The sequence below is a fragment of the Thermobia domestica genome, chromosome 2, assembly GCF_964235325.1.
Source record: "Thermobia domestica chromosome 2, izTheDome1.hap1.1, whole genome shotgun sequence".
Lineage (NCBI taxonomy): Eukaryota > Metazoa > Arthropoda > Insecta > Zygentoma > Lepismatidae > Thermobia > Thermobia domestica.
The window spans coordinates 161705729-161723870 of record NC_137455.1 but is presented as its reverse complement, the minus strand read 5'-3'; the positions used below and the strand labels follow the sequence as shown (position 1 = coordinate 161723870).

At 37.4% G+C, this 18142-nt stretch overlaps 1 protein-coding gene across 1 annotated transcript in view; it reads right to left on the bottom strand.

Moving 5' to 3' along the window:
* Positions 1-18142, bottom strand: part of LOC145679764 (uncharacterized) — a 247523-nt gene that overhangs the window by 183022 nt on the left and 46359 nt on the right. Inside the window, exon 2 of the mRNA XM_081750316.1 lies at positions 3739-3827. Coding sequence (XP_081606442.1) covers positions 3739-3813 — 75 coding nt within the window. The 5' untranslated portion in view covers positions 3814-3827. The remainder of the gene's footprint in view (positions 1-3738; positions 3828-18142) is intronic.

Genomic DNA, 18142 nt, shown 5'->3' with positions numbered 1-18142 from the left:
TGTCCCATGTTAAGTCGCTGGGCTGCGAGAATTTCTCGACTCCCAGTAGTTTTGAGATTCTTGCCGGGAAAGAAACGGCCAGTTTATATGCTTTCTAGGTTAGAAAGGAGTTATACAAAAGGGCCAGAATTTGAGGGCTCTGCTGAAGCTAATGATTTACTTCCTCTTGAATCAGAAAGTGACAAGGGCTTTCTGAAAGTAGAACTAGAAGGCCGGAAGATTATTGATATTCAGCATCTTTCTTCTAATGATTTATTTTTCATAGATGATCAGAGGACTAAGGAGATTAAAACTCTGAAGAAGGAACTTAAGAGGAAGCGAAACGACGAAATTCCTCTGAGTGGTATGTCATGCTACGTTACAGACAGGGAGAAGATACAGCTTATGTCTGAATTACCTTTTAGTATTTTCGCTGTAAGTGGTGAGGAACAAGTTAAAGAATTTCCAAATTGATATGACTTAGAGGATTTAGAGAAGTGGCAACAACTACAAAGGGCTGACACGCTACTTGGTAAAATGATACCTTCGATAGCTCGATAGAGTTACCTTCTTTAGTGAAGAGAATACTTTGATGAGGACAGTCAAAATTAAGGGGGAAGAAAAAGATGTAATGTGGGTACCCGAGAAATTGCGGGTCACAGTTTGCAAGGCAGCACATATTGAGAAGGAGTCAGGGCATCCATCCTTCATAGAGACTTTGGATAGAATCCGGAACCGTTTTTTCTGGAAAGAAATTTAGAAGAATGTCAAGGATTTCACGAAAGTGTGCGTTCCGTGTAGCATTTTTAAAGAAAATATCAACACAAAGTACGGATATATGGAGAGTCCTTTAGTAACTGCCCCCGGAGAAATACTGTATGCGGACAATTTAGGACCAGTCACCAAAACAAAAGTAGGAGGGTATTGGTATTAATTAGTCTCGGTAGGTGCTTTCGCAAGGCTAGTGAAACTTTTCCCCTCTTCGAAAACTTACAGCGAAGATTATGGTCGAATTTATTTTGACCTTTTTCTCAGAATTTGGGACCTATAAAAAATTGTGACAGATAATCACAGTATTTTTAACAGTGAAATATGAAAAAAGGCCATGGAGAGTTTAGGTACTAGATACAGCTTTATCAGTTCGTATAGTGTGCGTGCTAACAAGGCTGAAAAGGCAAAGGATGTTAAGTGTCTTTTAGGCATATATAATGCAAAGCACGAGAACTGGAATCAGGATTTAAAATTAATTGAATTCTCACTGAATTCAAAGAAATGTTCAAGCACTGGGTACTCTGCTTTTTATTTACATTTTGACAGGGATCTGCGACATCCTTGGTTAGATATAGAAACCAAGAAAGAAAAGGAAACAAATTTGAGTGTCGATCACCCGAAATATGTGGCCGAGTTGAGGAACCGGTTGAAAAGGCATACCAACGTGCGAACCGAATTCAGGAGAAGAAACATACAGCCTATGGAAAAATGTATAATAAGGGTAGACGCCCAAGCCCTTTTAAAGTAGGACAAGATATACGGCTGAGGGTCATTAGAATTTCCTCGCCTACACAGAATATTAGTGCTTCATTTTTTGGTGAGAAACAAGTGGTCGGGAAGAATAGTAAAGAGCAACGCAGATATGATGAAACCTGTTTTTAAAGCTCCCTACTTTGCTAGACATATTGTCGAATTACAAGCGGAGTACGCAAAGGAAATCAGTCCAAACGAGATAAAGAAAAAAGATGGAGGGAGAGTAAAACTACCCACCGACCCTGTAGTTTGATTTTTTCTTTTCTTTTCTCACTCTCTAAGTTAGATTTAGCAAACAACTACCCTACTTAGAGATGTTTTTATTCGAGCTAGTTCTAGTTTTGTTCTCTTCCAGATCAGTTCGCGACACGAGACGAGACCAAAGATTGGAGCCGCAGTTTTCTTTTTAAGTTCATTAAGATAACATGTCTCGCCAGTTTAAGTCTGCAATAATGACTAGGTCTGTATACGTAGATGCTAGACATAATCCAGACAACCCATTAAAGCTTCAACTATTATGTCACGTGGATGCTCCAAAAATAATAAAAGGAGAGCAAGGTTTGCTCAAGATGAAGCATCATATTCCAAAAGGAGCAGAGCTGAAGCGGCCGAACTAACACTCCAAGACATTCGTGACTTGCAGTGCGAGCAGCAGAAAGACGAAGAGCACAATTCTATTGAGCATTTTCCGGGTCCCTCAAGTACACAGCAGGAGAACGAGGATTACATAGACCTATCTACGGACGGTGAAGGAATGGGAATACCAAGAACTCCAGGAAAAAACGGAATACCAGGAACTCCAGGAAAGTTTCCAGTAAGAAAGGAAGAGGCATGCAAAATCAAGAGGAAGCTGGATCTGTGAAAATTGGATTTTGTAAGTGATTTTTTTTTTTTTTTTTTTTTGAAAGGTGTAATTTGATTGAATTTAATTTCAAAAACTCGATGAGACATTAGGCTTTCGAGGCAGCCATAAATCCTCGAAACAAATTATTAAATTCTGATTTTTTTTATGTGTGTGTTTTGTAAATAATGTGCCTAGTGAGTGTTTTCTTCAAGAGAATTTTTCCCTTAATGTGAACGGGGGAGAAAAACTGTTCCGGACTCCAGACTTTTGGGCATACATAAGTCCCATATATATATATATATATATATATATATATATATATATATATATATATATATATATATATATATATATATATATATATATATAATCAAATTTGTGTGTGTGTGTATGTGTCTGTGCAAATTTGTGTTTAGTGTTCCCTAAAAGTGATTTTTCCCTTAATGTATTCGGGGGGAAAAGACAGAAAGAGATGATAAACTGTGAAAGTGAAGTGGAAAACAACTTTTCTTCTTCTTTTTTTTTTAAGGTCGCGGTATATGCAATGAGCACTTTCAGGCTCATTGCTAGGTTTGTATATATCTACATATATTTTAATGTATTTTAATATTCATATTATTTCTTTGGTTTTATTAATACATATTTAATTAGTAGTAAGTACCAGCGCTGCTAAAACATAAAAAAATATGATATATACTTATTAATCTTTTAAATAGATATATATATTTTCTGTTGATCATTTTATGCATTGTTGAATGTGTATATATATGTATATGTACACGAGTACTTGCGGAGCGGGGGAGGATGTAAAAATCATATATAAGAAAGAAGGGAAATAACAGGGGATGGCACATTCTTGATTTTTTTCAAACAGTCGAGACGAAATTTCTTTTGGGAGGAGCCTCCGTGCTTCATAGGTCTCGTTTTTCTTCGCGATTTTTTTTAGTCAGAAGAGAGGGTGCAGCCGACGAGATGGCTGTGGTTTAGGACCAAGTTTTAGACTTGTATTAGAGGAATACGAATCGGAATATTTATATTCTGGTTGTATGTCCTTGGAGTTTAGACTGAGGATAGGTGTGATACCCGGATAGGAATTTTGAGTGAAACGTATTTTAGTATGAATCATTAGATCTATTGTAGGCAACGTCCGTTTTAAAGATAAAATTAGATAAAATTATCAAAGATAAAATTAGATTTGAAATGTGCTACAAAGTGCTGGAGGGTCATTAGGCAGAACAGGAAGACATATTTTTGAACTGTTATTGTTATCACGACGAATTAAATCAGCTGTGATGTCGAAAGAGAGCAATAACATAGTAATAACATTCTACATTACAGTTAATTCAAATAGAGAGATACTTGTTATAACAGGTATATATTTAAATACTTACGATTTCAAGCCATCCCAAAATAACTCCACCTGTCTTCAAGTTGCCGCAAAAACAGAAGTGTTTCAAAACCGGCATAGTTGAACCTGGAACTAGAAAGCGTATCATTAATTTTTCTACTTCACATTACAAAAATAGTTGTCAGTAACATTTGCACTTCATACAAAGGTTATTTGTGGATTTTTTTACCCTATGACAATCAGAATATTAGGTAAAAATCATATCACAACAATTAAAAATGAGTATTTTTTCCTCTTTTTTTAAAACCTTTTTAAAACAAAATTTCTGTGATCTTCCATATAGAAGAAATTCATACACAGAGTGTTTCAGAAAGTGGACTAGGATATTTCAGTAGAAAAGTAAGAGCTAGGGTGTAATGAAATAGGTGGAACAGAAGAAGATTTTATGGTTTCACAGTCATCGATTATACGAAATCAACATATTTAGGTGTATTAAGTTTGTTATGAAGTAAATATAACCACAAAAAATCTAGCTATAATTATTATTAGTGTGTCCGTGTATATGGGGCACCCTTAATTTCGACTCCAGGAAGAAAAAATGAATCATCCTACTCCTGCTCTACTAGCTTAATGGTCTAACGTAAGTGGGTTACAGCCTACCTTTAGAGTTCAAACTAAATATAAAAGGACAAGAGGTAGAATTTTGTAATTATGTTAACTATATTTTATAGTAATATGCAGTGGCGTATTTAGGGGGGGGCTTCCGGGCTTAAGCCCCCCCCCCGAAATCTTACTTACTATAGTAAAGTATATGAAATATCTTGCAGAATTTTCACATTTTCAGGCAAAGCCCCCCCCCAAAGTTAGCCAAGCCCCCCCCGAAACAAAATCGTAAATACGCCACTGGTAATATGTAATGGTTTATAGACCCAAGAAAAAAAACTCATTTCCTTACATAGTGTCAGGCAGCGAACGCAGCGTCAGGCTATTGGAGACTGTGTTAAGGCAAAACTCTGTATTACGCAAGAAGTAGAACAGCAGTTTGCAGTGAACTGAGCAGATAGTGCTAAACAGACGACCTCTGACTTCAACTGAAATTTAAGATTTCAAGAGGGTAAATTGGTGGTGCTCGGTTATGTAGTTAGTGATGAGCAAATGTAAGACCAAGACCCGGGTGGTCTTGGTCTTGCACTCCAATCCTTGGTCTTAGTCTTGGTCTTGGTCTTACACACCCAGTCTTGGTCTTGGTCTTGGTCTTGCCTGCAAGAGTCTTGCAAGTCTTGCTTTTAAGAAATAATATGCTTTCCATAGGTAAATTTTACCCAGGATATAGAGGATTATAAATTCTTCTATGCGCCAATACTAACGGAAATACAATGTATGTTTCTAAATGTAATAATAGTTTATCTTCGTGTATGATGATAGTGTACAACATAGGCGATAATCTTTATTTTTTCCAATGGGTGCCTACGCTTCACTACTTATAAATCAACGTTTCGTAATCTTTTATATATTTTTTAACAAATTCAATACTCCACTGGTTCACAAACTGGGGAGGCCACCCCTGAAAGCATGAAAGTAAATCAAGACGGCACAGATTACTGAAATATCATAAATTTCAAAATTACTTTACACTCTAAAGGCGTCAGATTTTTTTTCAACCACGATTACCTAATCTTTGTATTGAACAAACTTCCAATTAAATATTGAGATTTTGTTTTTCAGATTCTAATATGTACTCTATGGGACAGGAACATGGACTTTACGCAAAAGCGGTGAAAAAATGGAGGCTTTCGAAACGTAGCCATGGAGATAAAAGGAGAGAATTAGCTCAGTTGAACGGAAAAAGAATGAGAAGTTGTTAGAAATAGTAGCAGCAGGGGAGAAAAGAAGAATTTTAGTTGTAATTAAGAGGAGAAAGAGGAACTGTTTGGGATACTGGGTGAGGAGGAACTGTATTATGAGGGACGTGCTAGAGAGTATGGTGGAAGGAAAGAGAGGGAGAGGGCGAAGGAGACTGTAGTTGAAGGAAGGTATTAGAACAGAAAATTGCTACGTCAAGACGAAGAGACTAGCTGAGGACCACCGTACATCGAAGCTTCTTAGTTGCAGTAAGTCATCTGCCGATAATGGCAGAATACCTATGATGATGATGATATGTTCAGCAATATTTGCCACAAAAGCGACAGATAAAATTAAAGTTATAATGATTAAAATCAAACCTCTTAATATTTTAGAATAATTTGAATGAAAATTGAAAATGACTCGATTGCCTATGTCTTTTGTTTAAACTCAATTTATATAAGTACTTTTTACCTATATTAGAAATACAAAATAATGGCAACAAACTCCAAGTTATTGGGAATGCCTTACAAAATCACTCTCATTTGTGAATATGAATTATTTATTGTTGTATAATGTTATATCGCTCCATCCTTGATGTGCCGTATACCTAAGGAGGCTAAAAATTGCATTGATAAACAATTTTTCAACGTATAAGCATCTGCCCATGAAATCAAACTTGCGGTTACATGCACTAAGTTTTTGTCAATGTCATGAAACTGTTATTTCGATATTAATTTTATGAGCACCCATTAAAAATTTCCAACGGATGTTTGAGTCTCGGAGCCAAGGCTATACCTATGAAATCGGCATCTATGGTGTACGGAATTACGGATGTTCAGTACTACATTTCTCTATAGTTTTGGAAGAAGAACAATACTAATATGTTTTGAAATGAAATAAAATATTTAGTTTAAAGTCCCACGATTATGCACCGCGGCTAAGGGAGACAACGATGATGAGAAATGAATGAAATGGTGGAATAAAGAAAGTAGAAGGTTATGGGAAAACCCCGAGAAAACCCACGCACACGGTGTTTGTCCATCAAAAGTGTTCACATGGCGCAAGCTGGAATCGAACCGGGAACCAAATGCACCAAAAGTGAACGCTCTAGCACTGAGCCACCACGCCTGAAGCAACTGAAGAGTGAAAAAGAAATTTCTCTTTTGCTATATTTATCCCTCGACGAGAAGACAAACTTTACCAGCTCGAAGGTAAAAGGTTTAAATTTACTCCAGATAACACACACCTGTAGAATAGTGTCTGATTTCCCGAAAAATAATCCTCATTGTTTAAAAACACAAGAATGCATTGTAACTCAGCACCAATGACACATTTCTCTTTATGCAACAAGATTTGATTAGAATGACACCTGTGTTCTTGAAAACGAGTATTATCATAACTACAGAAAACGCAAGTAACCGATTCAGAAAACGACATACTGCAGTTATATGCTACAGGGGCATATTGAGTCACATGGATTCCATAAAATACTAGGAACATATTCACTCCAGCGATATTTTTACTGAAGCCAAGAAATTCAAGTGAAAGGTGTAATGATTTTTCGCTTTTTACATTCTATAAAAATTCAAGTAATACCTGTACTTGTGCAAGACTCTTGCGCAAGAGTCTTGGTCTTGGTCTTGGTCTTGCACTCTTGGTCTTGGTCTTGATCTGCATCGGGATTCCTAGTATTGGTCTTGGTCTTGCATGCAAGACCCTTGCGTTCATCTCTATATGTAGTGCAAGGACAGTGTACAAGGTAATGACTGACTACAAAACTTACGGCAAAACCACATCAGCGAAGAGGAATAATGGTCGGAAGATAACCCTCAGTGACAGACAGAATTCAAGCAGATTCTCACTCAGAACCATCGTGCGACTGCGGTGCATGTGGTGGAAAAACAAGCAGCATCCCCCACAACCTCTGTCGGAATCGGCCAACCGTGCGTTACATGACATGGGTACATGGAGTCGAGTTGCACTGATGAAACTGTAGGTAAGATATCCCTTCACGCATACAGAGCACTGAAATCATGTTGATCTCTGAAGAATGAAGCAGCAGGATGATTGCAAGCGATTTTAACCATCGTCATCTGAAAAGGGTACCCATTATCAAAGATACTGTGTCAAAAGTATTCGTGTTGAGAAATTCCGAAAAGCTGGGTCTGTGGCAGTGCTGGCATAATTCACAAGGAAAGCACGCACAGTGCAGCCTGTGAAGGTGGTGTTAGTCGCACCTGAATCATGCGCATTAAGTCAATGAATAATTGACACCCTTAAAAGCTGCAACTTCAACATCTTACAAAGTATAAAAGATGATCCAGATCGTAGTCTGGAATTTGTGCAATGGGTCACAGACCAGCTACGAAAAACCCATTCGCCTCTAACATGTTTATTGAAAAGCAAACTTTACGAGTTGGGTTAAGTTAAACAGAATGAGCGGTACTGGTCGGATAATAATCATCGACGGGATCCTAACGGGGACCCATGTTACACCTTATTCTCACTCCATTGGAGGATAATTCATTCTCTAAGTTCTTCTAGCAAGATTGCGTCCCACTATTACGGTAACTGTGTCAGCGAGTACCTCGATCAGCAGTTTCTTAACGCATATATTGGTCGGCGAGGTCTTTTTAGATGGACCTACTCGATTCATCCACCTGATGCCATTGGACTACTACCTGTAAGGCCATGTGAAACCTGTTGTGTATGTGGTAAAAATTAGAGATGTTCGACATCTCAAGGAACGAAATGGGAACCCATCTTCCACCATTACACCCAACACTGCGCAAGGTTTTTCGTGAATGAGACTCCGAATGCATCTAACAATCGACCAGAATGGACAACACATTGAAAACGTCATGTAACAGTGAGTGATCCTTGCCGTATGACTAGCCTCTTTTATTGGGGACTCAAACCAAGTGATAACTTCGTAATAGTTAGTTAGAGCAAAAGTAGCAGACATTTAATTTCTACTAAAATTTGCTATTAAAATGATTGCTTCCATGGACTCGGGCCAAGACGTTTTGGAATAAACATTAGGGTGGAGCGAATTTTTTTTTTCGAAATTCGAATTTGGATAGGGGGCAAAAGTTGCACCATATCGTAGTACTTTACCATAGAAAATTTCAATTCTCTAAAATAATTTTTAGCCGGGGCGCAAGGGCATTTAAGTTTGAGATTTTGCAAATCAATATCCGTTTACTATGTAACTACGTAGCAAATCTTGGCTGAATGTAGATTTTAATTTGTATTGTGGATAGAGGGCAAAAGATGCATCCTTTTTCAATAGATAACATGAATTTTTAATTCTCTAAAATTATTTTTAGCTGGGGCGCAATGGTCCTGAAACTTGGGAATAATAAGACGAAAAGTGATCAACTATAAGCATTTTGCGAGTTTGTCATAAAAAAAGCTTTTTGCTATTTAATAAGTCTTCTGATATCCTACAAGGAACATTTTTCGGCAGTATTGTTAATAGTATAATAGTTTGGTTGGTGGTGACAGTGACGTAACTAGGGGGAAACGGGGCTTGTGCCCCGGGCGCCGATTTGGGGGGCGCAAAACTGGGCAAATGATTATTTTCACTATAAAGCAAGGAAAGGAGTTTTAGCAAACTAAAGATCATAAAAAAATTACCTCAGAAACTTAAGAGAACAACAACGACTCACCAACGTTAGGATCATATTCATAGATCATAAGTTAGCTTCAAAGCTATGTTTTAAGGACATTATAAAAACCTCTGCATCCAAAAGAGCCCGCAAGGTTAAATTTTAGTTCCAGCTTTTTGTGTTTTCATTTAACTTACATCGATTTAAGTTTTTTTTTTTTTTTTAATGTTCGAGTATACTCAAAACAACAGCTTGATTGTTTTTCATAATTAAATATTCTATTTTAAAGCAAAAGACTGTTGATTCATTCTACACACATCCACATCCTGATATAATTCCAAAAACATTGAGATTTGCAGTTATTTCGTTAAGACTGTAAGAATGTGTCAAGCATGCTACTCTCAGATTATTTGTCCATCAGTTACAAAGTAGTTTAGTGTTTTATCTTGTACTAAAAATTAAAATATGTACTACAATTTTGAAATCAAGCTTTATCAATTGAAGAAAAAATGAAATAGAAGAACTACTATCTGATGCCAATATCAGGTATAATTGGGGAGCCTTTTGGTTTGGTTGGTCGGGAGGTGCCAAGGCGAGTTCTTGCCCCGGGCGATAACTAGCCTAGTTGTGTTGCTGGGTGGTGAGTAAAAAATGATATTCGGTATTATTAATATTACCTGGTTAAAGAAATTCAAGAAAAGAGAAGGAAGGAAAGCCAAAAAGCGATTTTACGGTGAAGCTTTCAACCAAAGAGTATCATACTCTACTATAGTTACACTATCGAATCTTCAGACCACTTGTCATCTTCGGAAACAAGATAGGAAGGCAACAAAGAACACACTCAAGCTAGAGGAGATCAATTTTAGTTGGAAATATCCTTTGAAGAAGACAAGAGAGCAAGCACAGGTTGGGTGCACGCAAATGAGAAACTTCGTCCCAACATTAGCAAAAGTGAAGGAGAAAACCGGCATAACTAGAAGAAAAATTGCAGCAATTGCTACTGCAGTTTTGGAAGATTTTTAATATGAGTCTAGAGCAGTCGCAAAACATAATTGACAGAAGTAAAATTCAAAGAGACTAAGAACTAAAGTAATAACTAAAGAGACTGTTAATAAAGTGAAACCTCGTGCCATTTATTTTGATTGGAAGAAACACCAAACGCTCACGATGTCCGGAAGTCAGAGATATGAAGATAGAAGAACATTATTCTATCCGTGTAGAAACGGGTAACAAATTTCTCGACTATGCCGGAAATGCTTTGACCGGATCAGCATCAGCAAAGAATATTGCTAGTTTCATCTGCCGCGAATTACAAGAAAATAATGTGGACCTATCAAATGTGGTAGCTATCGGCTGCGATGGTACTAATATTAATGTTGGGTCAAAAGGAGGAGTGATTCGAGTGCTCGAAAAAACAATTAGGGAGGCCCTTACATTGGTGCATATGCTCATTGCAGTTCATTGAACTACCACTTCGTCATTTACTAAAAGAAATCGATGGTGTAAGTATTGGCCCTTACACTTTCTTTGGCTCTATTGGTAGATCATTTGTGAATTGTGAAACAAATTCAGTGTACGGCTTCAAAAAGATTTCTTCAGAACCTCCTACACTCCTAAATGTGCCTGATCTCAGTTATGATCAGAGGTACTTGTGTGAAATACTCCAATCTGTAATAAGATGAGACTGATAAAAGCCTAGCAGATTAAGAAACCTGGGAAACTTGGGCATGTTCGCTGGTTAACAGTGGCTTACAGACTTTTGCGTCTATAGGTGTATATATCAATGCCAAATCCTTCAGAGGAGCTCAAAACTCTATCAAAAGTCGTGGTAAAAGTATATGCACCAGTGAGGTTTAACATCAAACTAAAACCTCTTGTCAAATACGGAGCTAAACATTTGTTCCTGGCCATAAAACTTTCGCGATGTTTGCAAGAACTATATAAGACTCCAGTCAATAAAGTAATTTCCAGAAATGCATTCTATGCGAATCCTCAAAACATTTTCATTGCCATGATTGATGTCGACAGATCAACTACACGAATCCTTGCTGCTGATAAAATATTCCAATCCAGAAAGCAGTGTAAACCTTCTGAAATTCGTTCCTTCGAAGTGCCAGTATTAAAATTCGAGATTAATAATTACACAGAAATGATAAACTGGAATGAGTGTAACATAACAGAACGCTAATACTGACTCATGAGGCAGATGAAAAATTGCAAGAAATTCGCGCTTCAGAAAATGCATGTATTGATATCCCTGAGTTGAAATATCATACGCAAGTAGTTAAAAGATTAGTGGAAATAATTAGTGAAACTTCTTTCAGTATGTGGGGCACGAGAGAGCGTTTTCTTTATTCGTTCCAAAATTGACTCGAGAAAATACCTGCCTACTTTTGAGACAAAGTCGCAGTATTTTGCAGGAAGACGTGAACGAAACTTATGAAACATTCAATCTAATGTTGGCGGGTGAGTGGGATTGAACTCGAAGGCAGCCACCTCTTAGTGGTGAATTCTGGCTTGATATAGCCTGTTACATAGAATATGAACTTCGGTAGCTTTAGAAATTCAACTCGTCACGACAACGAATCTTAACACCCTCAAATTACAGTCTACTTATAGCGAAGAGCTGTCTAATAATTACACAAATACACAACAAACGTGTATTTGTTTACAAAATCTACGAAACTTAAGGCATATTGACCCCCGGCTAAGAATATTTTAGAGAATTAAAATTTTCCATGGTAAAGTACTACGATATGATACAACTTTTGCCCCATATCCAAATTCGAATTTAGATATTTTTTAAATTGGCCTCTTTTCACTTATTTGCATAATCTATCAAACTTAAGGCCCATTGCGCCCCGGCTAAAAATTATTTTAGAGAATTGAAATCTTCCATGGTAAAGTACTATAATATGATGCAACTTTTGCCCCCTATCTAAAACCGAATTTCGAAAAAAAAATTTTTTTGGCCTCTTTTTCGCTCCACCCTAATACACATACAAAACGAGTCTGACTCGGGCTTAGGATCGAAAGTGTTAAATAAAGTACCAAGGGCATTTCAAGATACATATTACCTATCTATCTATCTATACATATATATATATATATATATATATATATATATATATATATATATATATATATATATATATATATATAAATTGTGTAGGTGGATGGTAATTGCAACTCTACGTTGATCGATTATAAAGTTTCACGAACTTTGTTTTTCATCTTTCTCCATTCTGTAGAAAAACTTATTTTTGAGAAATAAATTTAATTTTCATCCGCCATTAAAGCTACACATCACAATCACAAACTAGCTCTTTATCTTTTGGCAAAGTCACAGCATGATAATTGCACTCAATAATGATAGGTTATGAATTGTCCCTTTTCCCTTTTCATGGTTCATTCTGTAGTAACCTTGTTTTCCAGAAAAATAGAAATTATTCATCTACCATTAACGCTATATATCATAAACCAGCCTTTTAACGTTTGGCAAATTCACAAATTTAAAAAAGCAATGAGTGAAATAAGCAAATCTTTGAAGTCTGTTTTGAAAACGACATTCAGAATTGGATTTGTATTAATAACTTTCCGAGAATTCCTAGAATTGCTTGTGAGTACACAGATGCACGTATTTCTTTAGTGAGGAACCTGCGGACAAAAAATGCTGTGTATCTGTAGTGCACCAGAAATGCAGTTCTTAATTACCTGCTCCACTGAAGTCATTAACATAGCCTGTAGAATTTTACTTTAAAAGATCATAACTACAAATATATACAGAATTCAGAAACCCTTCTCAGCTAACTAAGAAAAATAACTACCTTGGAAGTGTATATACGAAGTCATTTGATTCCAAATATTTTAGGTTTCGTTAATTCACACTTAAATACGAGGAGCGTCCAAAAGTTAGTTTACAAGCTATATTCGGCAGTCTCATTTATTTATGAAGCCTATAAGTGAAATTACAATATCCAGCATAAGTAGGGCATTACGTAACAAATCAAGTGCTGGATATGACAATATAAACACAAAAATATTCAAAGATTCTAGTAAGGAAATAGCACCCATTCTAGGATATACAATTAACATAACTTTGAAACAGGAATATTCCGTGATGGGATGAAAATTGCAAAAGTAATACTAGTGTACAAATGTGGTAAAAAAAAAAAAGAACTAATTATAGATCAATGCCGATACTCCATATTTTCAGCAAGGTATATGAGAAATATTCAAAATTAATGGAGTTCATATAATTCAAGAAAATAGATTCTAAAAAAGTATACCCAACTTGCCGTTAACGGTCTTAAACCGTCTTCGCACTGGAATGATTCGACATCAAGAGTTTACATATTTAAATATCCATAATTACTAAACTATATATGATTAGACATTCCGTTAACTTCTAGTTCACGTTAATTAGGTCTACATGTGAAATATGTTAATGACCCTTATATATGAATTATTGTAATTTGCAAGCTTCCGATAATAGTATGTTATTCACCAATCCAACCCAGTGACTTTTTGGTGAGTGTCTTTCAAAAACCACTAAGGCCTCGATTACACTGGTCGGCAAAATGACTTTTTTTTTTTTGCTCCCACGAACGAAAATAGGTGATTCCTATAGGTTTCGAGCTCCTGAGTTCGAATCCGTAACCCGTTTTTCTCCAGAACGTACCAGTTTTCAGGGAAAAGGAGGGGGTGTTTCAATATCCGCCCAAAGATGCAATTCTCCACCCATAATAATTTGCACGTTATAATTTAAATATCAATATAAATTATGCAGATAAAATTGCATAAAAAGTTAAAGTTTAACACTTACGTGTCACTTGGTTTTCCTACTTCTCTTGTAATTACTACAGGGTGTCTCGCGTGTCACATTCCAACAGAAGTCTGCCAACATATTCACACTCCATTTACCACTGTGGCGCCTCTCCGTGGTAGTTATTTGCTGGTGAAACCTTTCCCCGTGTTCGTCAGAGACCTCCCCCGAGCTGTACATTTCAGGGAAGAAGGCCAGGTGGCAATGCAGGAAGTGTAGCGTTAGGGACATATTACATCACATGTTACGAAATGAAGTAATTAACTTGCCCACAATGTCTTTGTAATCAGGTGACTTATGATTCCCTAGAAAGTTACTGCACACTTCTCGAAAGGCCTCCCAAGCCTCACTTTCCACTTCATTAAGCTTAGAAGAAAATGTAGTATCCTTAAAAACGTCTCTGATTTAAGGTCCCGTAAAAACACCTTCTTTCACCTTGGCCTCGCTGAGTCGTGGGAATAGTTTTCTGAGATAATGAAATGCTTCACCATTCCGGTTCAGGGCCTTGACGAAGACCTTCATGAGCCCTAATTTGATATGAAAGGGTGGTAAGAATATTTTCTCCGGATCCACAAGACGTTCATTAGCCACGTTCATCTCTCCTGGGACCAGTTGCTTCCGTGGCGGTCATTTTGTGATGGTGTACTGATCTTTGGTTCGACTGTCCCAATGACACAAGAAGCAGCAGTGCTTTGTGTAATTTCCTTGTAAACCGGTGAGGATGGCAATAACCTTAAGGTCAACGCATACAGACCACTGGAACTGTTCGTACTTTATTTTCTGCAATAGGTTTCGCATGTTCTCTATGTTTCTTTCATATGTACAGCATGAGCAATAGGGATGGCTGGCTTTTCATTGCCATTGTGTAGTAACACTGCCTTGAGACTTATCCTAGAGGAATCTACGAATAGCCTCCAATCTTCAGTATTGTAGTTCAACTTCAGTTGCCCCATAAGCGATGGAATGTCACTGCAATATACTAAATCACCATCCTTTGTAAAATTAGGAACTAGGCTCACCTCTCTTTTCCTATACATTGATATATTCACGTCTTGGTTTAGTAGATTCCATTGTTGAAGTCGTGATGGAAGCAACAGGGCCTTAGACTTGGGAAGGTTTAAGTCTCTGATCAGATCATTCAGCTCTTCCTGACTTATCACATGTGGTTCATTAGTGTCAGTTCTGGAGCGTAATTGGAATCTGACTGTGTACTCGAAGATTGTGCAACATCCTCACAAGCAGCAGGTTCTTCATCGGATGAAGCACTGCAGAGGGTGCATGAGTCTGGTGGTACGGGTACAGGCAGACAAACATCATGTTTCACAGGTCTCCTCGCGGAATCCAAGTTAGGATACTGTATTTTATGCTTCATGTTTTTTGAGAAACCTTTTATATTAGTCAGGCAGAAGTAACAGTCTGAAACATGATCACGGGGCTCGCGCCAAACCATAGGTACGGCGAACGGCATCGATTTATGCATACCTTTCAACCATCCTGTGAGAGTACGCTCGCACGAGTTACAACTTTGTTTCGGAGCCCAAACGCGATCCTGGTCGCCGATTTTACACCCGGAGTACAGATGGTAGGCTGTCTTCAGGAACGGTGACAATGGCCTACTTTTCCCTTGAAAATCACTTCCCCACATATGTAGCAGAATGAATCTGTCGAATTGTTGCAAGTTCTCGGCATGTTTGTTTAACACAAACGTCAATATTTCACGCAGAAATATTTTTCGCCTACGGTATACACAGACACAGCGTATCACCACCTTCTAACACGAAGATCAACTCGAAACTGAAATATTTGTTCCACGCGACAACTTGGTGTATGTCTTGGCGTCTTTTTTTCATCAATCTGTCTGTCGTCTAGACAAAAGGGAGCCGACGAATGATCGCAAGTTGATTACGAAACCTTTCTCCGTCAATAACGCCTAGGTTTTAGTGTATGCAGTGTGGAACGACAATAGATCTTTGCAACCCAAAGGCAGTGGGTACGTTTCCGGGGAGTCGTGAGCTAGATAAAAGAATGTTCCTGGGATATAGCCTAGTAACAGTTCTTGGATTAAGATAAAAATTCAGAATTATGCACTCCAAACACGGAAAAAACATATTAAATACGGAAGATACGATTTTTCTATCAATTATGAAAACAGCACCCTGCCAAAAAAAAAAAAAAAAAAAAAAACGTGCTGGAACTTTTTCGATGAGATATTCGTAATCAACTTCTCGAAATCTATCTGGTAGACCCTTTCACTCTCGTAAAAATTCAGAATTATGCACTCCAAACACGGAAAAAAACATATTAAATACGAAAAATACTATTTTTCTGTCAATTATGAAAACAGTACCCCGCCAAAAAAAAAAAAAAAAAAACTTACGTGCTGGAACTTTCTCGATGAGATATTCGTAATCAGCTTCTCGAAATCTATCCGGTACACCCTTTCACCCTCGTAAAAATTCAGAATTATGCATTCCAAACACGGAAAACACATATTAAATACGAAAAATACGATTTTTTTGTCAATTATGGAAACAGCACCCCGCCAAATAAAAAAAAAAAATCTTTACGTGCTGGAACTTTCTCGATGAGATATTCGTAATCAGCGTCTCGAAATCTATCCGGTACACCCTTTCACCCTCGTAGGAGGATTTTCATGCCGACCAGTGTTATCTAAGATTAAAGTTCTTTAACGAATACAAAGCTTCAAATCTCGCAGTAGCAAAACACTGGCAAAAAAATTGTAGGTGGCGTACTTAAAAAGGTAAGTTATATGCGTAATTCCTGTAGTTTTTGGACTTAACGTACAGCAGACGTATAACTGAAAACGCATGTTTTATACTTTCCGTATAAGTGTTCCATCTATACGTACTTTCCGTATGAAGCAATATAGGCGGTCAGGATCTCACATACAAATGGACGTATATAACATATAGCTTAGGAATGTAACGTAAGTATATGCTTGTGATATACGGAAAACTGTTAGATGTCAGACATCCTGCAACGGCATGATGTAACATCTAAGGGCAGTGCGTATGTAGCATATGGATAACGTATATTACTCCATTCTGATTTCTGTAGTAAGCAAAAGGATTCCGTATATTTCTACAATATGCCGCTGTCCGGAGAATGGATTTTTCTCAGTGTACGCACTCGATTCTAATTTAATTGTAACAGAAAATTTCTGAAAATAGTGTGTTTACATTACTGTAGTAAATTACCTAATTTCCTGTAAGGACATATTAGGCTAGTAGTAGGATAAGAAATGGTACCAATTCAAATCTCAAATGTGATTGCCAGCACCTCTATCGGAGTAAATCAGAAGTAACTCTGGACAGTTTACTACCGACAGCGACGTCATGTGATCAGCTATAAAGCTTTTGGTTCAAAGTGTGTGACATGCTCAGTGCTTAGCCGATTAGTATAAACAAATTGCTTTTGTTTTTTTTTTTAAAAAAAAAAGTAAAGCTTGGAGTTAAGAAAGAATACTGAGATTTGTTCTGACAATTTTCTGGGAAATAGTTCAATAATTCTGTCCACTATTTGAAAATGAAAACGATATTCTACCTGACTACAGCACGGGAAACCAACTGAACCGTTTGAAATGAATTTTTGGATATAGTTGTCATCTACCTCGAACTGAGCTTATAAAGCTAACCATATTATGTTATAAAGCTAACCAAGAAAGTTCTGTCGCTTTTTGTAGAGGTCTGTGTTCAATTGGCCCTCACACCGTGAGTTGAATGCGAATGGAGATTAGGCGAAGGTAAATTGTTGGTGAGGGTATATCCAACATACTACCTGGTTGTGGTAGTTCAGTTACATCGTGAACATGCGTAAGGACAGAATGAAAATGGGAGCTCCACAGAGCGTCATAAGGGCGTGTATGCTGTACGAGTTCAAACTGGAGTCAAATACCGATGCAACTGAGCGGAAGATATGCGAGGCCTTTGGTGAGGGTGTCGTGACTACGTGGACAGTGCAGCGGTGTTTAACCAGTTTAAGGACTGTGATGAAACACTCGAAGACGCACCACGTTCCGGAAGACCAACACATGTACAAATTGAACATCTTCAGGTAGCAATTGAGGCGAACAATGGCCAGACATGTGAGAAACTGGGACTACAATTCACTGTGAGTGGAGAAACCATTCGGCAACACCTCTATCA